Here is a 20,914-nt window from a genome sequence, read left to right as displayed (position 1 = left end):
GTATTTTCCCTGGAGTTGAATTTCTTATGTATATTAAATCTCAGTAGGTTTGTTGTGGACAAAGGAGTATATTCAGTAGTTTCTCCCTGACGAGTTACATTTAATTAAAGACCTGTCATGGTAGCTGTGTGTGTGTGTGTGTGTGTGTGTGTGAGACAAGATTGAGGAGTAACTCATCATATCACACTTGCTCATTGGTTTTGCAGGCAGCGCCTTTTCCCCCCATAATGGCCCGCTGACAAATCAACAACCCTAACGAGGCCTCTCGCCGAAAGATGGCGACAGCGACACTTCCGATAATTTGGCAACTGCATTGAGATTCACCCATCCATCTCCTCATTCACACATCCTCATCTCCTGCCTCCTGCTACTATCCATCATCTTGTTGTTCAATCTTAAGAGACACCCATGGACGCGTATTCATACGCACATACACACATCATCCTATGTTAGTTAAGAGTGGAACTTTTACATGACATCATAAAAAAAAAATCTAGGGTGTTGGCTTTTCTGAATCACTGTACAAAAAAAACACCTCTACTGCTCGGAGCTGCCTCTGACTGAATATGCAAAACCAATTAACGCAAGTAATGAAGTTATGAATCCTCGAGCCGCTTCGCCATTATACATCCTAAAGCCCAAACCCAAACAGACAGGCTTCTTTAATTAGGACGACACGCAAATCAGGATCATCTTTCACTCGCTCGCATCAAAGCTAGCATCTTAATCCCTTAGCAACGCTAAAAGATGACACGCAGTGTTTTTTGTTTCTCAAAGACATCGCTGCATATTGTATAATTCCCACTAGAACACGCAATACCGTTGAGTGACAGATTACTTTAATGATCCTTTGGTGCAAATCCAAAATGGGGGGGGGGGGGGGCCGCAGTAAAAGCTGTATTAAATGCTACCATTGAAGTACAAACCACATATGACAGCCTAAGTAGTATGCGGGCTGATCAGCCACAGATCCACAGACAAGACACCCCCAAAGGTCAAATCACAGTTAGGCATGGCCAAAAAAAACTTCCAGCACAGCATTTCCTGTCATCTACGCCATCTTTGGTTTATGACTCGAGGGCCTAATTGATCATTGGATTAATCGAACAGGCTTCAGATTAATTGAGTAAGAATATAATTGTACATTAATTATCGTACCTGAATCGTCATAAAACAAAAAGGCAACATCTGAAATCAGGGCTCTAATAATGTTAAAATGTATCTTGTGTTCCACTATATTGGGTAATAAGAGTGTAAAGGTGACTATAGGGGTGTTACTTTTTGTCTAGAGGGCTCTAATAATGTTAAAATGTATCTTGTGTTCCACTATATTGGGTAATACGAGTGTAAAGGTGACTATAGGGGTGTTGATTTTTGTCTAGAGGGCTCTAATGTTAAAATGTATCTTGTGTTCCACTATATCGGGTAAAGGTGACTATAGGGGTGTTACTTTGTCTAGAGGGCTCTAATAATGTTAAAATGTATCTTGTGTTCCACTATATTGGGTAAAGGTGACTATAGGGGTGTTACTTTGTCTAGAGGGCTCTAATAATGTTAAACTGTATCTTGTGTTCCACTATATTGGGTAATACGAGTGTAAAGGTGACTATAGGGGTGTTACTTTGTGTCTAGAAGGCTCTAATAATGTTAAGATGTATCTTGTGTTCCACTATATTGGGTAATATGAGTGTAAAGGTGGCTATAGGGGTGTTACTTTTTGTCTAGAGGGCTCTAATAATGTTAAAATGTATCTTGTGTTCCACTATATTGGGTAATACGAGTGTAAAGGTGACTATAGGGGTGTTACTTTTTGTCTAGAGGGCTCTAATAATGTTAAAATGTATCTTGTGTTCCACTATATTGGGTAAAGGTGACTATAGGGGTGTTAGTTTGTTTAGAGGGCTCTAATAATGTTAAAATGTATCTTGTGTTCCACTATATTGGGTAATACGAGTTTAAAGGTGACTATAGGGGTGTTACTTTTTGTCTAGAGGGCTCTAATAATGTTAAAATGTATCTTGTGTTCCGCTATATTGGGTAATACGAGTGTATTAAATGCTACCATTGAAGTACAAACCACATATGACAGCCTAAGTAGTAGGCGGGCGGATCAGCCACAGATCCACAGACAAGACACCCCAAAGGTCAAATCACAGTTAGGCATGGCCAAAAAAACTTCCAGCACAGCATTTCCTGTCATCTACGCCATCTTTGGTTTATGACTCATTTATGACAGGCGCTGCTCTAAAACCTTTCAAGGGGCAAAGTCCTCTCGGTATGCAAACCACATTGCAGTATGCTTTTTCTACAAGTGATTTATGAGCGCCCCCCCCTCCGCTGCCCCTCAGTCACCCATTCATCACTGCAGTAACAATGGCAAGCGGGTTGAGTGTCGGCGTGCTCCAGGAAGAAATAACTCGCCACTGAGATGGTTGATGCACGATTAGGCCGAGGTAAACAAACAAACCATTTCTTCCACCTAATACGGTTGCTTTTTTTTTAAATCAAGGTGAACGGTACACCTTTCGTCGGCCATAAACTACAATCCGTTAACTTCCTGTAGTTGTGTGGGACTCCATTAATCCTATACATCTTCAGTACTCCTGAACAGATTGGCTCCTTGGCTATGACGCATTGAATGGAGGAAATGCCCATAAAAGGAGCACGGCTCATGGGGCAGGAAGTGAGGAATGAATAGGCCGTCTGGTAGGAGTAGATAAGGAGCTTGGCTGAGGTCTTTGAACTATGAACCCAACCCATCTTTTGAACACCATGACCTCAGAGCCTGAGTCAGAACGGGGAAGCACAAGGGAATCGGGAGCCAGCGAGGTCTAAAAAACAGACACACCTTTCATAACGCAACCGTGAACAGCAGATTTAAGATGGAGGAGCACAAGGGCCTTTTTCTTCTCTTTGGGTGACCCCCCCACGTGGGCTTTGTGAGGGTCAGTCCAGGACAAGGCACAGCATCAAACCAAAAGGAGACGGCGCCAAAAACCTCAGCGCGCATTCGTACACCAAAAAGCGCCACGCCACATGAAGAGGAAAATAACCCGTCTCCAATTTGAATTTGAACCGTGTAGACCAAAAAGGACACAATTTTGGAGGAAGTACAAAACACATGGTGGTTGGTAGCGAAAGCAAAAACGTTGACGTCAAACTATTTTTAGTCAAAAGTAGAAAAGGATCTTTGCAGTACTTCACATGCTAATTTAGTCGACTTGGGCTAATAGTTAGCCATGTCCAAACGCACCAACTGCTTGCTTGTCTTGTGCAAAAAAAAAAACAAAAAAAAAACGCCTTGTCGGCATACGGTTTTGGGTGGCAGTAGCACTGGAGGTAGACCAGGTCGTCCAGAAGCCATTAAGTTGGTGGTTCGATCCTCGTTGTATAAGACACTTCCCACCAGTATTTATGTAAATCAATGTTTGGCGGCACGGCGGTCGAGTGGTTAGCACGCAGACCTCACAGCTAGGAGACCAGGGTTCAATCCCACCCTCGGCCATATCTGTGTGGACGACCATCTCCGGTTTCCTCCCACATTCCAAAAAACATGCTAGGTTAATTAGCGACTCCAAATTGTCCATAGGTATGAATGTGAGTGTGAATGGTTGTTTGTCTATATGTGCCCTGTGATTGGCTGGCGACCAGTCCAGGGTGTACCCCGCCTCTCTCTCGCCCGAAGACAGCTGGGATAGGCTCCAGTTTGGCGGTGGTCGGTGAGGCCGTAGGTGCGAATGGGCACCTATTACTATGACTATACCCCAAGGTCGCTGTGACTACAGATGTAGTTTACCACCGAAGAGTTATTATCAGTCTGTATAATAATCTCCATAATAATCATTGTGGGTTCATATACGGTACACTTTTTTTTCATCTTTTGAGCATTTCATCATTCCTCATGATGAAAAGTAATATTCAGGTTTTTGGGGGTCAGTCCAATAAACTGTTATGTTCCAATAAAGATTTTATGACGGTTTTTCAAAAGTTAAAGATTCTAGTGATTCCAGTAATCCTCTACAGTATATAAAAACACAGTCGAGCCATGCTTATTATTACTATTGGTCTCTTGTTGATGAGGGGGAAAAAAAAAATCCGATTTCATTATGAGTTTTGCCGTGCTTTGATAATTCAAGCCAGGAACTGCAACTGACTGCCAAAAAGAAACAAAAATAGAAGAGGAATAAAGGTAATTGAGAGTTTGAAGCGTCCCCGATGGTGAAGAATGTTGTCATTTCTTGTCTTCCATTACACTAAAGGGAACCACTAGACCAGGGGTCTCAAACACGCGGCCCGCGGGCCAAATGTGGCCCGCAGGACACTAGTTTGAGGCCCCCGTCTTGATATGAAAGTTTAATGTTAGTGCGGCCCGCGCAAGTTTGATATGGATGCTGTATGGTATCATGTACCCAGAAAAAATTATTATGTTTGATTAATGTTCATGTTAAAGGTTAAATAACTGTTAATAGTTATCCTCCCTATCCGTGTGGAAGTGGTACGTTTTTGGCTATTTAAGTTTAAAGGAAATAACTTGAAGGCTACCGTTTAGGTTGCTAGCTCTCTAGTTTGCGAGTCAGCATGTGTCTCAAGACCCTGCAGTTGCGCAATATGTTGTAAATAAAAAGAGTATAAATGTGACTATAGTCGTGTTTTGTCATGTCTACAGGGCTCTAATAATGCTTTGTTCATTTTAATATGAAAAAAATAATTTGTTTACCCACCAACTATATGTGGTTTCTTAAGTTTTTATTATTTGCCGTTTTATTATTATAATATTTATTCATTGCTGATTGATTGATTTTCTTTATTCTTGATTTGTTTATTTATTTTTGTTATTTTGTGTAGAAAAATAAAAATTAAGATATTTGAGAACAGTGGAATGTTTTATCAGAGCTTTTATTGTAGAAAATCGAAACCAAAGCAAAGTTTATTCATTTTTCTGTTTTTAATAAATGCGTTTTTTTTTTTTTTTTGGAAAACCTGATGCGGCCCAGTCTCGCCCAGACCCTAGCTCCAGTGGCCCCCAGGTAAATTGAGTTTGAGACCCCTGCACTAGACCATTCATACCTTTTGGACAAGAACTCGCTCTCTTTATAAATCGATTTGGAATTATCAACTGCAGACCTAAAAAGGAATTCTAGAAGCTTCAAATCCAAAAAAACCCAACTTGTACCATTTGGCACAGCAGCTATTCCAAACCCGAAAAGCGCTGCACTGATGGTTCTTGTATCCAAGATTTAGGACGTCATTGGAAAACAACAGAGCCTTGTCTGCATTCCTAACAATAGAGAAATACATTTGCATGTGACGCACTTATCAAATCTAACATCAAATTCCATTACGGGTGGGGGGGGGGATTGTGCTCTCTTTTGTGACAACCGCGCATTCAAGGAAAAAAAAATTCACATCTGAGGCTTAATATAATCTCTCCAATAACATCATTACCGCACAAAACACACTGTCGCTGTAAGCGCCTTTCATTTTCCATGCTACCATCAAGGGCTTTTTTAATACCATTCTATTCAACCTCACAGTGGAAAAGAGCTTGATAAGACTTCTTTGTGTGTGTGTGTGTGAGAGTTGATTGACAGGTCCTCCTCAGCCCCTGGCTCCACTCGTCTTTATCATTTGCGCAGAGAGAGTCATACATCTTGTGGTGTTTACCCACTAAAGCGCTCACCTGAGCTCATTTCAATGATAGCTAAAGTTAATTTGCCGACAGAAAGAAAACACCCTCGGGACAGCATATGATTAATATCCGTATCCTGAAGATCTGATTAGTGAGAGATGAATAGGAGAATGTTATTTCATCATTAGTTGTGGTGAATCACACTTTGACCAATGTTTAACACTGAATTTTGAGTATAAGAAGAAAAAAAAAGATTCCGGGCAATAATGAAATGGGACAACAGCATCCATTGTGCAACAATGACAATGAAATTCAATGATGTCATCAAATGCGACTGAGGGTATATGACTGAGGGCCCATACGAACGAAAAACAGACTGCTTATTTATTTAACACTCCTCTGCAAAAAGGCAGTATCACATGCAAAATAACTAAAAAGTGAAAGAAAATGGCCACCTTTGACCGCTTGTTTACAATTCATAAGCGTATTTGGCACCTACAACAAATTAGCACTAGGGCCGATCCGGTCTAGTATGGAAAAATCCGATACCCCCTGCGGAGATTTCTGACCAACAAGCCCAGGTTGCCAGGGCAACCATAGCTAAAAGAGTATCAGTGAACGTAACTCTGTACTAAACATATAGTACATACAGTACTGTACTAAAGCCGTCTTCCCTCCATTTGATGTGTTCATGGCCACACAATCCAGTTTGATATCACAGACTCTTAACAGGGCTTACAACTCATGATTGTTTTCTTAGCCCATTAATCTGAAGCTTGTTGTTTCATTTAATCCAGTAATCGGTAAGGCCCTACACGGACCAAATCAATATGAACCAAACACAAACAATTAGCGGTTTGGTCCGCAAAGTGTCAGAAAAGAGGCACAAATGTCGATTACTGTTTTCTAAGTCAAAGCTGATGAGGGTGAATATTTTAGTTTTGTGTAAAACACAAAGATCATAGGGTCTGCTTTCGTGGCTGACTAAGGAAATTAAAATATATTCATTTTTAAAAGTGGTTGTCTGTGTAGCATTATAGAGTGTGCATACAGGGAGCGGCGTTGCTAATAACCATTTCCCACCACGATTAGTAGCTCTAAACAAGTTTTTTAAAAAAAAAACACATTACACGTTACAGATGCTGTAGAAAACCTAATGCTAAAATGCTAAAGCTACTTACCATTGAGACACATCTTAAAGTCACCTTTTAAGTCTCATGGACTTCCTAATCGGATTCGGCGTCCAACACATATGGCTATATGTTAAATTGTGCTATATGCTATATGCTACATGTTAAGTTATATATTTTGACAAGATACATCTCCGATAAAGGCATGAACCGGAAATCCTTCTAAACACTCGGGAGTGTGACCAACCACAGCAGAGTGGGTGGGCCATGGGAGGAATACATTAAAACAGACCGTTTTCACAAGAAGAAATACAGCTGAATAGGTGCAGATTCTGGAAGATCTAAAAAGCTTTCTGTGCTGTTTATCGTGTGTAGCTGTTCTGTAGTCCACGACTCAATATAGTATTATAGTATTATAGGTCCAATTTAAAGAAAAAGAGGATTAATGGAGTACCAAAATATAGTCAATTGTTGCAGCTGTTCATTTGATTTATATTCACAATATAGCTTTTCACCGTCTTTGTGTGCTTTTATGCTCTATATTTGAAGACAGGCCACTGAGATAAATTACATGTTATGAAATATATAAAATGCAGCAATAAAACAACTGGAGCTATGACTAACTATAGCGGCTATATTGTCAGTGACCAAGCTAAGCACTATGTGTTTGCAAGTGAGCCATAACCCAACAATTAAATACAGTAAAAAAAAAAAAAAAAAAAAAGTATTTTGAATGCAACTGGGCCCCACCAAAAAAAAAAAGTGTAGTTTTTCTTTTCCCTTCACTGACCTGATTCAACTGAGCCTCTGTGGCTTAGACTGGCTCTGCTGCACACAATGAACAGCTAAAGCCCGAACCTCGGGAACCCTTGCACAAAAACACTACCCTGCTCTGTGGTAAACACCAGGCCAGGCACACCCTGTCCACATTTGTCACTGCAGAGCCACAATCTCTCATTGCTTCTACGAGGTGCAACCATGGGAGTCAGGCACAGTTTTGTAAATGTCACGTCCAATTCCATCCATATACCTGCCCTTGCCAATGGGGGCCGCACCTACTATTTGATATTTGAAAGATACACTCATCCCAAAGTAATGGCTCTCAGGGGTTCAAAACAACACTTTGTCACCATCGTTTACATCACAGGGGTCTCAAACTCAATTTACCTGGGGGCCACTGGAGCTAGGGTCTGGGCCAAAAAAAACCAAAATGCATTTAATAAAAACAGAAAAATTAATAAACTTTGCTTTGGTTCCGATTTTCTACAAGAAAAGCTCTGATAAAACATTCCACTGTTCTCAAATATCTTGATTTTTATTTTTCTACACAAAATAAGAAATAAAATAAATAAACAAATCAAGAATAAAGAAAATCAATCAGTAATAAATAAATATATTAATAATAATAAAACGGCAAATAATAAAAACCACATATAGTTGGTGGGTAGACAAATTATTTTTTTCAGATTAAAATGAACAAAGCATTATTAGAGCCCTGTAGACATGACAAAACACAACTATAGTCACATTTATACTCTTTTTTTTTATTTACAACATATTGCGCAACTGCAGGGTCTTGAGACACATGCTAACTCGCAAACTCGAGCGCTAGCGACCTAAAACGGTAGCCTCCAAGTTATTTCCTTTTAAACTTAAAAAAGCCAAAAACTTACCACTTCCACACGGATAGGGAGGATAACTATTAACAGTTATTTAACCTTTAACATGAACATTAATCAAACGTAATAATTTTTTCTGGGTACATGATACCATACAGCATCCATATCAAACTTGCGCGGGCCGCACTAACATTGAACTTTCATATCAAGGCGGGGGGCCTCAAACTAGTGTCATGCGGGCCACATTTGGCCCATAGGCCGCGTGTTTGAGACCCCTGGTTTACATCATTGCGCTATTGATCTTGAGGACATAGATTAGTATTTATAACACAGGATTTGTTGTTTTTAATGTTTTTTGCCGATCCCGATACTTGAATTAGGATATCTAAGTAATCCTACCATTAAGAAGGCCTTACCTTGTTCGGTGTGTTATCAGCAGCTAGGGTACTCCTCGGTGGGACCTGGTAGACATCTTGCGCTGAGGGCACCTGGTAGATGCTCTGCTGGCTCTGCTGCTGTGAACTCTGCAGGGAAGGTGGCACCTGGTACAGCCCCTGAGCCCCCGTGCCGGCCTTCTGCTGGAAGCCCGAGCTCTGGAGGGGCGGCTGGGCAGAGGCGGCGGCAGCGGAGGCGGGCGACTGGGCCTCGAATTTAGGCCCTATGAGCAGCTTCAGGCGATTTCCGGGGGCGATGCCTTGGCGGCCGTGCAGAGAGCAGAGCCACCAGCCCTCTAGGCCGCCGGTGTTCTGTTCGATCACAGTCAGGATGTCCCCTTTCCGGAAGGCCAGCTCCTCTGGGGACTCGGGCATGTTGTCGTACAGCGCTTTGGCCATTAGGTTCTGCGGAAAAGGACATTTATTGGCATTGGAGTAAAAAAAAAAAGTGCTTGTTTGTTGTCGTCGACTGCTTATGTTGTTTCTGTAAGTCGTGAACTTCTTTCCGCACTTCAATTACCATGCAGATGGCGTGAGCCTGCAGCTCAATGCCAGATGTCTTTCAAACAAATCTCAACTTGATGGGATTTTCTCAGCTTGCGCGCCGCTTCAGGGCACGGTTACGTGTTCCGGCCAGCGGGGGGGTCGAGGGATAATGAGTGTAACTCGCAGATTTTGGCGATAGGAGAAGCCCTGGAGTGTGCGCGGCAGTGTTTTAAGGGAGGCATTTGTTGCTAATTGCCACATTAAACGCACCATTCTACCTCTCTTTTTGGCTTTTTTATGCCTGGAAGGAATCAACTGGGCATGAATGGGGGGGGGGCTTATGAACAAATATTAGCTCACAAACTAGCCTTACACGTGACAAAGGTATGGTCCTCAGCCTCTAACGTTAAATCCACTCTCTCTCTTTCTCTCGCTACTCTTCTGGGAAAACTATGGGAATTATTGTCCAGTCATCCATTAAAGTGCATTTGTGAGGTCAAAGGTTATATCTGATGGGGGTGAATGGCCTTTCCCAAACTGTTCCCGGTCATATAATTGTCCAAAATGTCTTAGTACGATGAAGAAGCAATTGAATGGAAGTAAACGAACCTTTGATTGATTAAATAATTAATGAATAGGTGTGCCACCAAAGCTTTTTAACATCAAATCCTCTTTCATCCTTGAACACATCACTAATGCTTAACCTTTTTTGTACGGTGACTGCGTTAAGCTTGGGGATATTTTTAGTCCCATTGGAGTCATGCGCTTTTATGTGTAGTATTTAATGATAGGAAAACATACAAATACGTTAAAAATCGTTTTATTTGCTTCTATTTTTTTCAAAACAAAACGCATTTATTAAAAACAGAAAAATGAATAAACTTTGCTTTGGTTCAGATTTTTCTACAATAGAAGCTCTGATAAAACACCCCACTGTTCTCAAATATCTTAATTTTTATTTTTCTACACAAAATAAGAAATAAAATGAATAAACAAATCAAGAATAAATAAAATCAATCAATCAGTAATAAATAAATAAATATAATAATAATAATAAAACGGCAAATAATAAAAGCTTAAGAAACCACATATAGTTGGTGGTTAGACAAATTATTTTTTTTTCAGATTAAAATGAACAAAGCATTATTAGAGCCCTGTAGACATGACAAAACACGACTATAGTCACATTTATACTCTTTTTATTTACAACATATTGCGCAACTGCAGGGTCTTGAGACACATGCTAACTCGCAAACTAGAGAGCTAGCGACCTAAACGGTAGCCTTCAAGTTATTTCCTTTAAACTTAAATAGCCAAAAACTTACCACTTCCACACGGATAGGGAGGATAACTATTAACAGTTATTTAACCTTTAACATGAACATTAATCAAACGTAATAATTTTTTTCTGTGTACATGATACCATACAGCATCCGTATAACCTTTGCATAACAGCCGAGTGTGAGAACCAGGAAACCCTCTTTGAGGGTTTGATACTTTGTTTCACCCTCCTTGGCCTTCCTCTTTGGCCTCAATCAAACGGTTCCCACGTGAAACCGCCTCTTATAAAGCCGTTATCTCTCACTGTGCTACTGGCCTCCTCGCCCATTGTCTAAGTGCACTGTCAGCACCATTACCCAGCCAGACCCGTCACACACACACACACACACACTGACACACCCACCAGTACCCCCCACCCTTTGCTACCGACCCGCTGTACCCGCAGTGTGTTCGATATTGACCCCCTCAGAGGTCACATCGGACCAATGAGAGCGCACTGGACTGTCTGCTTTTTTCCCGATAATTTGATCCAGCCTGGCAGAGTCATCCATGAGGAAAGCTTCTTGCTGCGATGACTACAGCTCCTGTATCCGTGCAGGAAGATGTTTAACACCAGCCCGCTGTGGCTAGCACGCAGCTGTTTGATGCTGCGTGGAGAAATCAAACCGCAGGACACCGGAGCGGTGTGCGCCATCCTCCTTTGTCTCCGTTAATTACAGTCATTGTTCCAAAGAGCTGAAAATGCACAACTCTTGTTTTAAGCTAGCACATGTGCACTTAAAACAATCTTTATGTGAACAGACAAATGCTTTTAAACAGTCTCTCAGGTTTAAGCAGCTCTCCAATAGTGTCCATTCATCCATTTTCCACATTGTTTATCCTCTTCAGGGTCACAGAAGTCGGTGCCTAGTAATATATTTATGCAAACATCATCACATCACAAACCCCCAGAGCAGATTAATGCATACATAAACCTTCCCATTCCGTTTACTCCCGCCACAGGGCCCCTTTTTAATAGCTAACGGTGCATCGTGTGTTTTGTTTGCAATTGTTATTTGGACCAAACAATTGTTTAACCGGAATCCCTCATCGTAAGAAGCGATGCATGCTTATATAATATATTACATTAATATAAAACATGGCTTTCAATGCACAATTCCTCCTATATAAAATGCTAATGGAAATAACTTCTTTTGTGACGATGCAGTGCAATGAAAAGCATCTAAAGTACAATCACTTCTCACTCTGTCACTGTTTTATAAAAATATATTCATGAATAAATCATGCTACTTCAGGTATATTTCCCGAAATAATTAATTTTTAAGGCTAAATTAAATTATTCTACACTGGTCACTACGTGTCAGTAATGTTACTGTAATGTTGGGTGAGACACACCAACGCCAGAACAACAGGCTTTTATTGCAGGTTTGAATTAGGCACAATAATCCCAAATTAAAAACATGGGCTACTGTTGCTGCCAAGCTAAACTCACCTCGGAACACATCTATAACAACACACACAAGCACAAGTCTTATTTATGTCTTAAATGTCTTATTTTCTGTTATTTTGTGGTGATATAGGGGTGCTAGTTCATGTCTCGAGGGCTCCAATAATGTTTAGAAGCCACATTATATTTGCTATTGTAGTAAACTAACAATACTAACAATGAGTAGTGACAATTTAACTGGCCAAGACGTGGTTAGAAGCTACAAATGTGCAACTGTATGTATAATGTTCTTACTGTAGCAACATGACATAAGCATTGATGCTACAATGGCTTGAGTGTCACCATGACAATGACATTTACACGCTAGTTTACAAGCTAGTTGAACATTATGCTATGCTCACATTAGTATGAATTGTATCTTTATAGCCATTATGATGATCACTAATATGTCCAAACCCAATGGGCCATCAGTCTTAGAGGGGAAATAACATTATCTGTTGTGGTAAATCTCTCCAACGGCTTCCTCTAATTTGACTGTTTTATTGCCCTTTCAGGCAGGAAATGTTTGCGTTACTCATCCGTGGCATCAATTCGATTTGGAGTCTCGTATAAAAGCATTAAATGCAAATCTGTATGACCAGCACGAGAAATGCAATGCGGAAAAAAAAATTGAATAAACTGGTTGTTAGTCAAAAAATAATCGTCACATGTCCGTCTGATGTGACACAAAGAGGGAACACACCGCTCTAATCGCCGTGTTTTGTTTGCTTGAGTCGGAGGCACCGCTGTAATCTGAGCAAGTAAAACTGACTATTATCCAGGCGTCACGTCTCGGGCGTAAACAACGATTAGTCACTACACGGTAACACGCCGTAGCCATTGATCATCCTGTAAACACACGTGTTTGCCATTTGTGTATGGGCAGGCGGGCAGGCAGGCAGGCAGGCAGACGGACAGGCAGGAAGGGCCCCTTTCTGTAACTCCCAGCGATGAGTGGGAGCTTCCAGGAAGTTATCATTCAAAGGTCAAAGACGGGGCGAGTCGTTCTAAGTATGGTGCGTTTTTGGTGATGACCTAAAAAAAACAACTTGGCAGAGCAAAAGGGACTATGACACTGTTTTTTTTTTTTTTTTAACATTTAAGAGGTGTGACACTCGGCTAACCTAACAATTCCATCACCAAAACCTAGCATTAGCAAGGTACTTCTAGCACCTAGTCTGGTGTGTTGAGTCTTTCAAAGTAAAGGCATAAAATAGCCTTTACTTTGAAAGAACTCAACTGGAATCTGCCGCTTGTCATCAATAGGTGATAAACCACCTGTACAACACTGCTGGTCACACACTGGTTGACTGAAACGTAAGCATACATGGCTAGAAATGAATAAATAAACATACATGCTAATGTTAGCAGACTATAGCTGTGCATAAGTGTTCGATTTTTCAGTATTAGTATATAAAAACCGGCGGCACAGCGGTCGAGTGGTTAGCGCGCAGACCTCACAGCTGGGGGACCAGGGTTCAATTCCACCCTCGGCCATCTCTGTGTGGAGTTTGCATGTTGTCCCCCTGCATGAGTGGGTTTTCTCCCACATTCCAAAAACATGCTAGGTTAATTGGCCACTCAAAATTGTCCATTGTTCAATTGTCCATTGAATGTGAGTGTGAATGGTTGTTTGACTATATGTGCCCTGTGATTGGCTGGCCACCAGTCCAGGGTGTACCCCGCCTCTTGCCCGAAGATAGCTGGGATAGGCTCCAGCACCCCCGCGACCCTCGTGAGGAAAAGCGGTAGAAAATGAATGAATGCATTCATAATATAAATGTAAATTATATACATATATATATACATAAATAAACATGTATATATATCAGAATCAGAATCAGAAAAGGGTTTATTGCCAGGTATGATCAAACACATACTAACAATTTGTTTTGGTATAGTAGGTGCAGACACATCTATTAAAAAAGAATGAAAAATACAAAATATACAGAATAACAGTATAAATATATGTAAACAGTCTGTTTTTTGTTTGTTGTTCCGGAAGTGCAGTCTGATTGTTTTTCCTAAAAGTCCAAACTGGGCGTTAATGTAACGCATATATATATATATATATATATAGTATATATATATATACAGAAAACAGAAAAATATACAGAAAAACTAGAAAATGAATGAATGAGTATATAAACCACACTCTCCACTTTGATGTTTTCTAACTGCAGTCAATCGTCTCTGCCAAGAAATGGATCAAAGTTCCACTGCTACTTTTTTTTTTGGCTAATTTCTGTTGCGTTCCTGCCGTATCTCCCTGCCCTTTCTCGTTTGCTTGGACAGTAAACCATTCTGTCCAAAGTTTCACCGGGAAATATTTGTACACAAATGTCCTAGCAATTGCAAGATTACTGTTTTGACTCATGACGCTGTTTCCATACTACGACCTCGTTATAACATACTCAGTAAGTCAACCTTTAACGATAGAATGAATTAGTGTCTCCTATCAATAGGTGTGTCAAGTTAAACTAAGACATAAAGCATAAAAAAACGCGTGTGTTCCTCTGCCAGGCGTCCGTCCACATCTGGCTGAAGACGCTTTGCGTGTTCTCATCGTTACAAAACTGAAATAGCGCAGAGCGGAACTGTCTGGGTCTGCACCTGGATCACGGTACACAACCTAAAGACCCAGCTGTCTGGCCTCCTGCACCCCCACCCTGAGCCCCTCTCTCTACGCACACAGACGGCGATGACTCACACAGGCTTTTTTCCATCAGCGCCTGGCCTCAACACTGACTATGTAAACGTCCTCTCATTGCTGTAGCCAGCCTGTGCAGGACCAATCCAAAAATAAAACGGTACTTATGTAACTTTACTGTCTGTCGAAAGAGCCCCACCTTTTTGTCTGTAAGGTTCATGCGCTTTAGGGTGGGCAATCGGGGTTTTTCTTTTTTTTTTTTTTTTCTCTACGAAACTACAAATCCCGGTCCTGAAAATGTGCCCATGAAGGAGAATAAACAAACACCGCTGCTCTCCAGCTGCGAGCGTACAATCAAGGCTACGCCATTGTAACTTTGTCAAATAGGAAAAGCAGCACACTCATGTGGCCTCATTTCACATGCTTAAATATAGAAAATAATTATGGTAATGACGATAATGAGGACCTGATGACTTTTACCAGCCGTTCCTCTGAGTGCGGCCTGCTGCGGGTGAGAGCCAGTTCAAATAAATGGGCCGTGTGAAGGGTTCTGGGTAGGAAAAAAGGCTCATGGGAAAGTGGTTCCGTGCCTGGAGTACATGGTAATTTCTTCATTTGGACATTTTTCAGGAAGGTTTACCCCCCCCCCCCCCCCGATTACAGCCTGTGTACAAGCAGTACCAGTAGCTGTGTTCAGACTTAATTACATAGCAGCGTCTTCTCACGGTACAGACAAGTATGGAATATGGAAAACACACCAATGTCCAATGATTGAAGCTTCAGCACATGAAATACAACATGGCGCCACCGAGTTGTAATTCAATACAGAGGCTGTGATGTGCACTGGAAAAGTCTCTAATCCGTCAATATCTCATTCTAGCCTTGTGATCACTGTCGCCGACTGACTCACCCCCACCCCCCCCAACTCCCCCCCCAAATGTATTTCATGTGAACAGAACTCACGCCATCCATTTGCTTATCTGCTTCGACACCAGGGGTGTCCAAACTTTTTCCACCAAGGGCCGATTTGTTATTATTATGTACTTCATTTTGTAAAAAGGCTAAAGAAAAGTTTCCATTGTGCTCTGTTTTTTATGGTTTTTTTTTTAAACTTTTATTCCTACAATGTGCTTTCCCGGCCAATAAAAAACAAGCCATGGCCTGCAAATGACCCCTGGGCCACATGTTGGACAATCCTGTTCTATATATATGTATATAAATATAATATGATATAATGAGGGCTGCACAGGGGTCGAGTGGTTAGCGCGCAGACCTCACAGCTAGGAGACCAGGGTTCAATTCCACCCTCGGCCATCTCTGTGTGGAGTTTGCATGTTCTCCCCGTGCATGCGTGGGTTTTCTCCGGGTACTCCGGTTTCCTCCCACATTCCAAAAACATGCTAGGTTAATTGGCGACTCCAAATTGTCCATAGGTATGAATGTGAGTGTGAATGGTTGTTTGTCTATATGTGCCCTGTGATTGGCTGGCGACCAGTCCAGGGTGTACCCTGCCTCTCGCCCGAAGACAGCTGGGATAGGCTCCAGCACCCCTGTGACCCTCGTGAGGAAAAGTGGTAGAAAATGAATGAATAATATAATATAAATATATATATATATAAATATATATATATAAAAATAAATATGTATATGATAAATTAAATAAATAGAGAGATGTAGTCTCCCCAAGGTGTCCTGGGTCTTCCCCTAGGTCTTCTACCTGTCGGATGTGCCCTGAACACCTCCCCAGGGAGGGGTCCGGGATGCATCCTGACCAGATACACCAAGCCACCTCATCTGGGTCCTCTCAATGTGAAGTGTTCTGCCCGGTGACAGTGCTTTTCACCCTATGGAGAAAACTAATTTAGGCGTATAGGCCGGCCAATGATGGTACAGCAAGGCAGGAATAAATTGAAATCACAGTCCAGCAAATAATACAAGATATAGGATCCCTGGTGGAAAACTAGACTTATAAACGCTCCTTACAACTGCATGCAAACAAGCACTTAGACCCGAATGATGTCATTTGATTACACGCTAAAGCCACTTCCAGACGGAAACCTAAATCATGATGAATACAACCTGTATCGGACACAATTGCGACTCTTGAAGTTTTATTAAGTCACAGGAAATGATTGCGAAACTTGTCTGTTAAAATGAATACTCATTCTACTCCTCTTAACCTTTTTCATTCATTTTATTTCTTTACTGTTCTTTACTGTTTGTTGCCGTCCCACTCCTTGCCCCGCAGCACTTCCCATCCCGCCCTTGTAGAACTTAAAGCAGGGGTCTCAAACGCGCAACACTAGTTTGAGGCCCCCGCCTTGATATGAAAGTTTAATGTTAGTGCGGCCCTCGCAAGTTTGATATGGATGCTGTATGGTATCATGTACCCAGAAAAAAATTATTACGTTTGATTAATGTTCATGTTAAAGGTTAAATAACTGTTAATAGTTATCCTCCCTATCCGTGTGGAAGTGGTAAGTTTTTGGCTATTTAAGGGCCAGGCCGTTTCGGTCGCTAGCTCTCTAGTTTGCGAGTTAGCATGTGTCTCAAGACCCTGCAGTTGCGCAATGTGTTGTAAATAAAAAGAGTATAAATGTGACTATAGTCGTGTTTTGTCATGTCTACAGGGCTCTAATAATGCTTTGTTCATTTTAATCTGAAAAAAATAATTTGTCTACCCACCAACTATATGTGGGTTCTTAAGTTTATATTATTTGCCGTTTCATTATTATTATATTTATTTATTTATTACTGATTGATTGATTTTCTTTACTCTTGATTTGTTTATTTATTTTTCATCTTATTTTGTGTAGAAAAATAAAAAGTAAGATATTTGAGAACAGTGGAATGTTTTATCAGAGCTTTTCTCGTAGAAAATTGGAACCAAAGCGTTTTTAAAATTTTTTGGTTTTTAATAAATGCGTTTTTTTTTTTTTTTGAAAACCTGATGCGGCCCAGTCTCACCCAGACCCTAGCTCCAGTGGGCCCCCAAATAAATTGAGTTTGAAACCCCTGACTTAAAGTGAACCAGGCTACTTACGACATGGTTGGCCTTATCGGTTCACATCTTGCAGTGCCTTGCTCAAGTTTAAAAGGTTATAATTAGGCGTGAGAGCCACACTTAAAAGTGCATCTATTCCTAGACGTACTTCCACACTCTGAACGCAGCAAAGCAGCCGGGCGTGAAACTGTCCGTCAAACTCAACACTGCCAACTCGATAGGTTTTGTTTGGATGCAAACACTGAGCTCTGCCCCCAAATAGGCAATTTGCACATACTGCAAATCAAACAACACAACAGCATTGCTGCTGTTGTCTGGGGTTACATCAAAAAGAGAGCCAAACGTTCCAATGGGAGCATCTCGGTAGGCCCTGGAGACACAAACTAATCCCTCCAAAGGGGGCATGAGCCAACATCTGAAATCATCTACATGGTATATCGCTGTGAGGGACCATATTGGATGGCTTTACATATAGGAATAGGCAATGAGATGGAAATTCACCCCCAGTGTCCCCTTGATTTCACGGTAAGCAAATCTCACAGACTATTAGAACCTCACCCCACCCCCTTCTGAAATGTGTCTGTTTTTCCTGCTCTCAAAACATACAGACGGTCCTTGAACGCACCATGGTTGTGTGCTGTGACCAGGCTCAAGGCTGCATTGTGACTCCAATTTCATCTGTTCATCGATGGTGAGTGGCGAGTACGTATACATTTATCATTTTAAAATGTGTGAACACTGCAAATGCAAATGTTGATCTGAAATCGGAAGAGAACATCCCCATCAAGCAGGGAGTTGGGGGACGGGGCAGCACATTTTTATGGGTTTTGGAAATGCTTGGTTGCTCGTGATCAATATTCTTTCACATAAAACTCATAAAATGCTGATTGTTTGTCAAATAATCTATTAAAAACAGACCCCAAGCATTTTTAACTTCAATTTTGATTGGTTCCTTTTTTTGACACGTTACATACTAATGCAACACACATTAAAAACAACATAAAAATTATGACATACTACAATAAATGTTGAAGAATGTAAAATGTTGGATATTGTTGGTAACACAACTCAGCATTGTCTCGATTTATTACCGTTTTAATTACAGTTTTTGATTATCGATGCTACAGAGCTCACACAAAATAATCCCACAAAAAATAAAAACACGTACCCATCTCATAATACTAGTTTGTGGGCTTTCAAAGCACACGTGTTGTACTATGAACTAACTTTTGCGCTCGTATTAATAACTTTTTCTCAGCTGTCGAGCTGTCCTCCTTGTCCACCGTGAGGATAAAACCAGGGGGGTCAAACCGGGGCTCAACCATCTTGAGAGGTGACCCTGCAAAATAGCTGACATTCTTCAGGGTTAAGGGTGGGCCTGGAGGGGGTGGGTGGGTGGGTACACGATAATTATTTCCGTCTTAAAGGTCAAACGTGAATATTACTCTTATTTATTTTTTGCTGGTGTTGTGTATTCTCACAGGATGCTTTAATAAGAAATGTTAATGGCTGCGAGGGCACAGTGGGGGTTGGGGGTTGGCGGACGGGTGGGGGGGTGGGGGTGCTATTCATTGTTGCTGGGGGAGCATCTCTTCGTGTCCGTTTTAAAAAAGTTTCACATAAACGAACTGAGCTATTTAAGCATAACCGGTTGCTGTGTTTTGGCAGTTGAGTAGGAAGAAAAGAACTGTTACTTACAAGGGGGGGGGGGGGGCTCTTGCAACACAATGCCACTGTCTTACACAACTATGTGCATCCTCTGCCAGACTCATTAACAACGTAAAGGGCCACCTTGAAACAATCATACGCCTCTTCTGGACAACATTCCCAAGCGTAACGTCCTGGAATGCTCTCATTCTCACACAGGGAGCTCCTCGACCTCTCTTCCCATCCCTTCCCCCCCGACCCCCCCTTTCCTTCACCAAACACATCTAACTTTGCCCTTTCGTCGCCCCCCCACAACTTCCTCTCCCTTTCATTTTCTGCAGCCCCTTTCAGCATCGGGGATCCTCCTCCCACACAGAACAATGTCTGCTTCGCCCTCCTCCGGCTCTCTTTACCCTTGGACCGATGCCTGGGAGCTCAACCCATTAAAAAGCAACAGTGAGGAAAAACACATTTTTGGCCACCTAATAACTCTTGCAGTGCAGTTGTAAAGCTATTTCTGCAACTGTGACATCAGCATTCAAAGCCGAAGTGGAATATTTTTTTTTCCCCACTTAAACATACCACAGGTGTCATGCTGTGTGTTTGAAATCCCTGCACGTCACTGACGTGTGTGCGGCCCCATGGAAGGGATTATACGCATTAAAGACACCAGTCGGAAGACAGGCCTTCCTCTCACACCTGAGCACCTGTCGGAAAGCCTTTCTGACAACACGAGACCAAGTGGCGCGTTAAACCTTTGCTGAAACATTACACCCCTACGTTTTAATATGGCGGTAAATCATTCATTGGAACTAAGATGGAAAGCAAACTGCGGATATTTAACAACCTAGAGAGGCATCGTGTTGATATGTATACCTTTTTATATAACCTCAAACCGCTCCAACACAGCAACGGAAAAGAAAAGTTGTCTTCCTTGTTATTCATTCATTCATTCATTCATTTTCTACCGCTTTTCCTCACGAGGGTCGCGGGGGGTCCCAGCTGTCTTCGGGCGAGAGGCGGGGTACACCCTGGACTGGTCGCCAGCCAATCACAGGGCACATATAGACAAACAACCATTCACACTCACATTCATACCTATGGACAATTTGGAGTCGCCAATTAACCTAGCATGTTTTTGGAATGTGGGAGGAAACCGGAGTACCCGGAGAAAACCCATGCATGCACGGGGAGAACATGCAAACTCCACACAGAGATGGCCGAGGGTGGAATTGAATTTTTTTTTTTGCTTTAAAAGTATTCTATGGTTTTATAGTAGCATAATTCAGGTTGGGAATTCCGAGCTACAAAACCAGACGATCAGAAAGCAGTCAAATACTGCATGTAACATGCCTTATTTACGTTATTTACACCAAATCAGTTTGCATGAATACATTCTTGAATGCGGCCTTTATTGTTGCGCTGCATTGTTTGGAAAAATCGGAGCTTTCAGATGAATTTCCCAGGCTGCTTTGTTCCATGTAGCAAGTATTTCTGTACTTCATATTTTTGGAGTTCCAACTTTAATTGTAGTATAAATGGTGCTAA

At 41.5% G+C, this 20,914-nt stretch overlaps 2 protein-coding genes across 2 annotated transcripts in view; one reads left to right on the top strand and one right to left on the bottom strand.

Annotated features, from left to right (window-relative positions):
• The window catches only part of tmem170b (transmembrane protein 170B), an 88,353-nt gene that overhangs the window by 15,141 nt on the left and 52,298 nt on the right, over nt 1–20,914 (top strand). Inside the window, 1 exon segment of the mRNA XM_058046250.1 lies at nt 18,328–18,410. The gene's annotated coding sequence lies outside the window, so the exon portion shown is untranslated.
• nedd9 (neural precursor cell expressed, developmentally down-regulated 9) overlaps nt 1–20,914 on the bottom strand; it is a 32,271-nt gene that overhangs the window by 9,485 nt on the left and 1,872 nt on the right. Inside the window, exon 2 of the mRNA XM_058046210.1 lies at nt 8,795–9,217. Coding sequence (XP_057902193.1) covers nt 8,795–9,217 — 423 coding nt within the window. The remainder of the gene's footprint in view (nt 1–8,794; nt 9,218–20,914) is intronic.

This window comes from Doryrhamphus excisus, chromosome 14, assembly GCF_030265055.1.
Source record: "Doryrhamphus excisus isolate RoL2022-K1 chromosome 14, RoL_Dexc_1.0, whole genome shotgun sequence".
In the NCBI taxonomy this organism is placed as follows: Eukaryota; Metazoa; Chordata; class Actinopteri; order Syngnathiformes; family Syngnathidae; genus Doryrhamphus; species Doryrhamphus excisus.
This window is presented reverse-complemented; position numbering and strand designations above follow the sequence as displayed.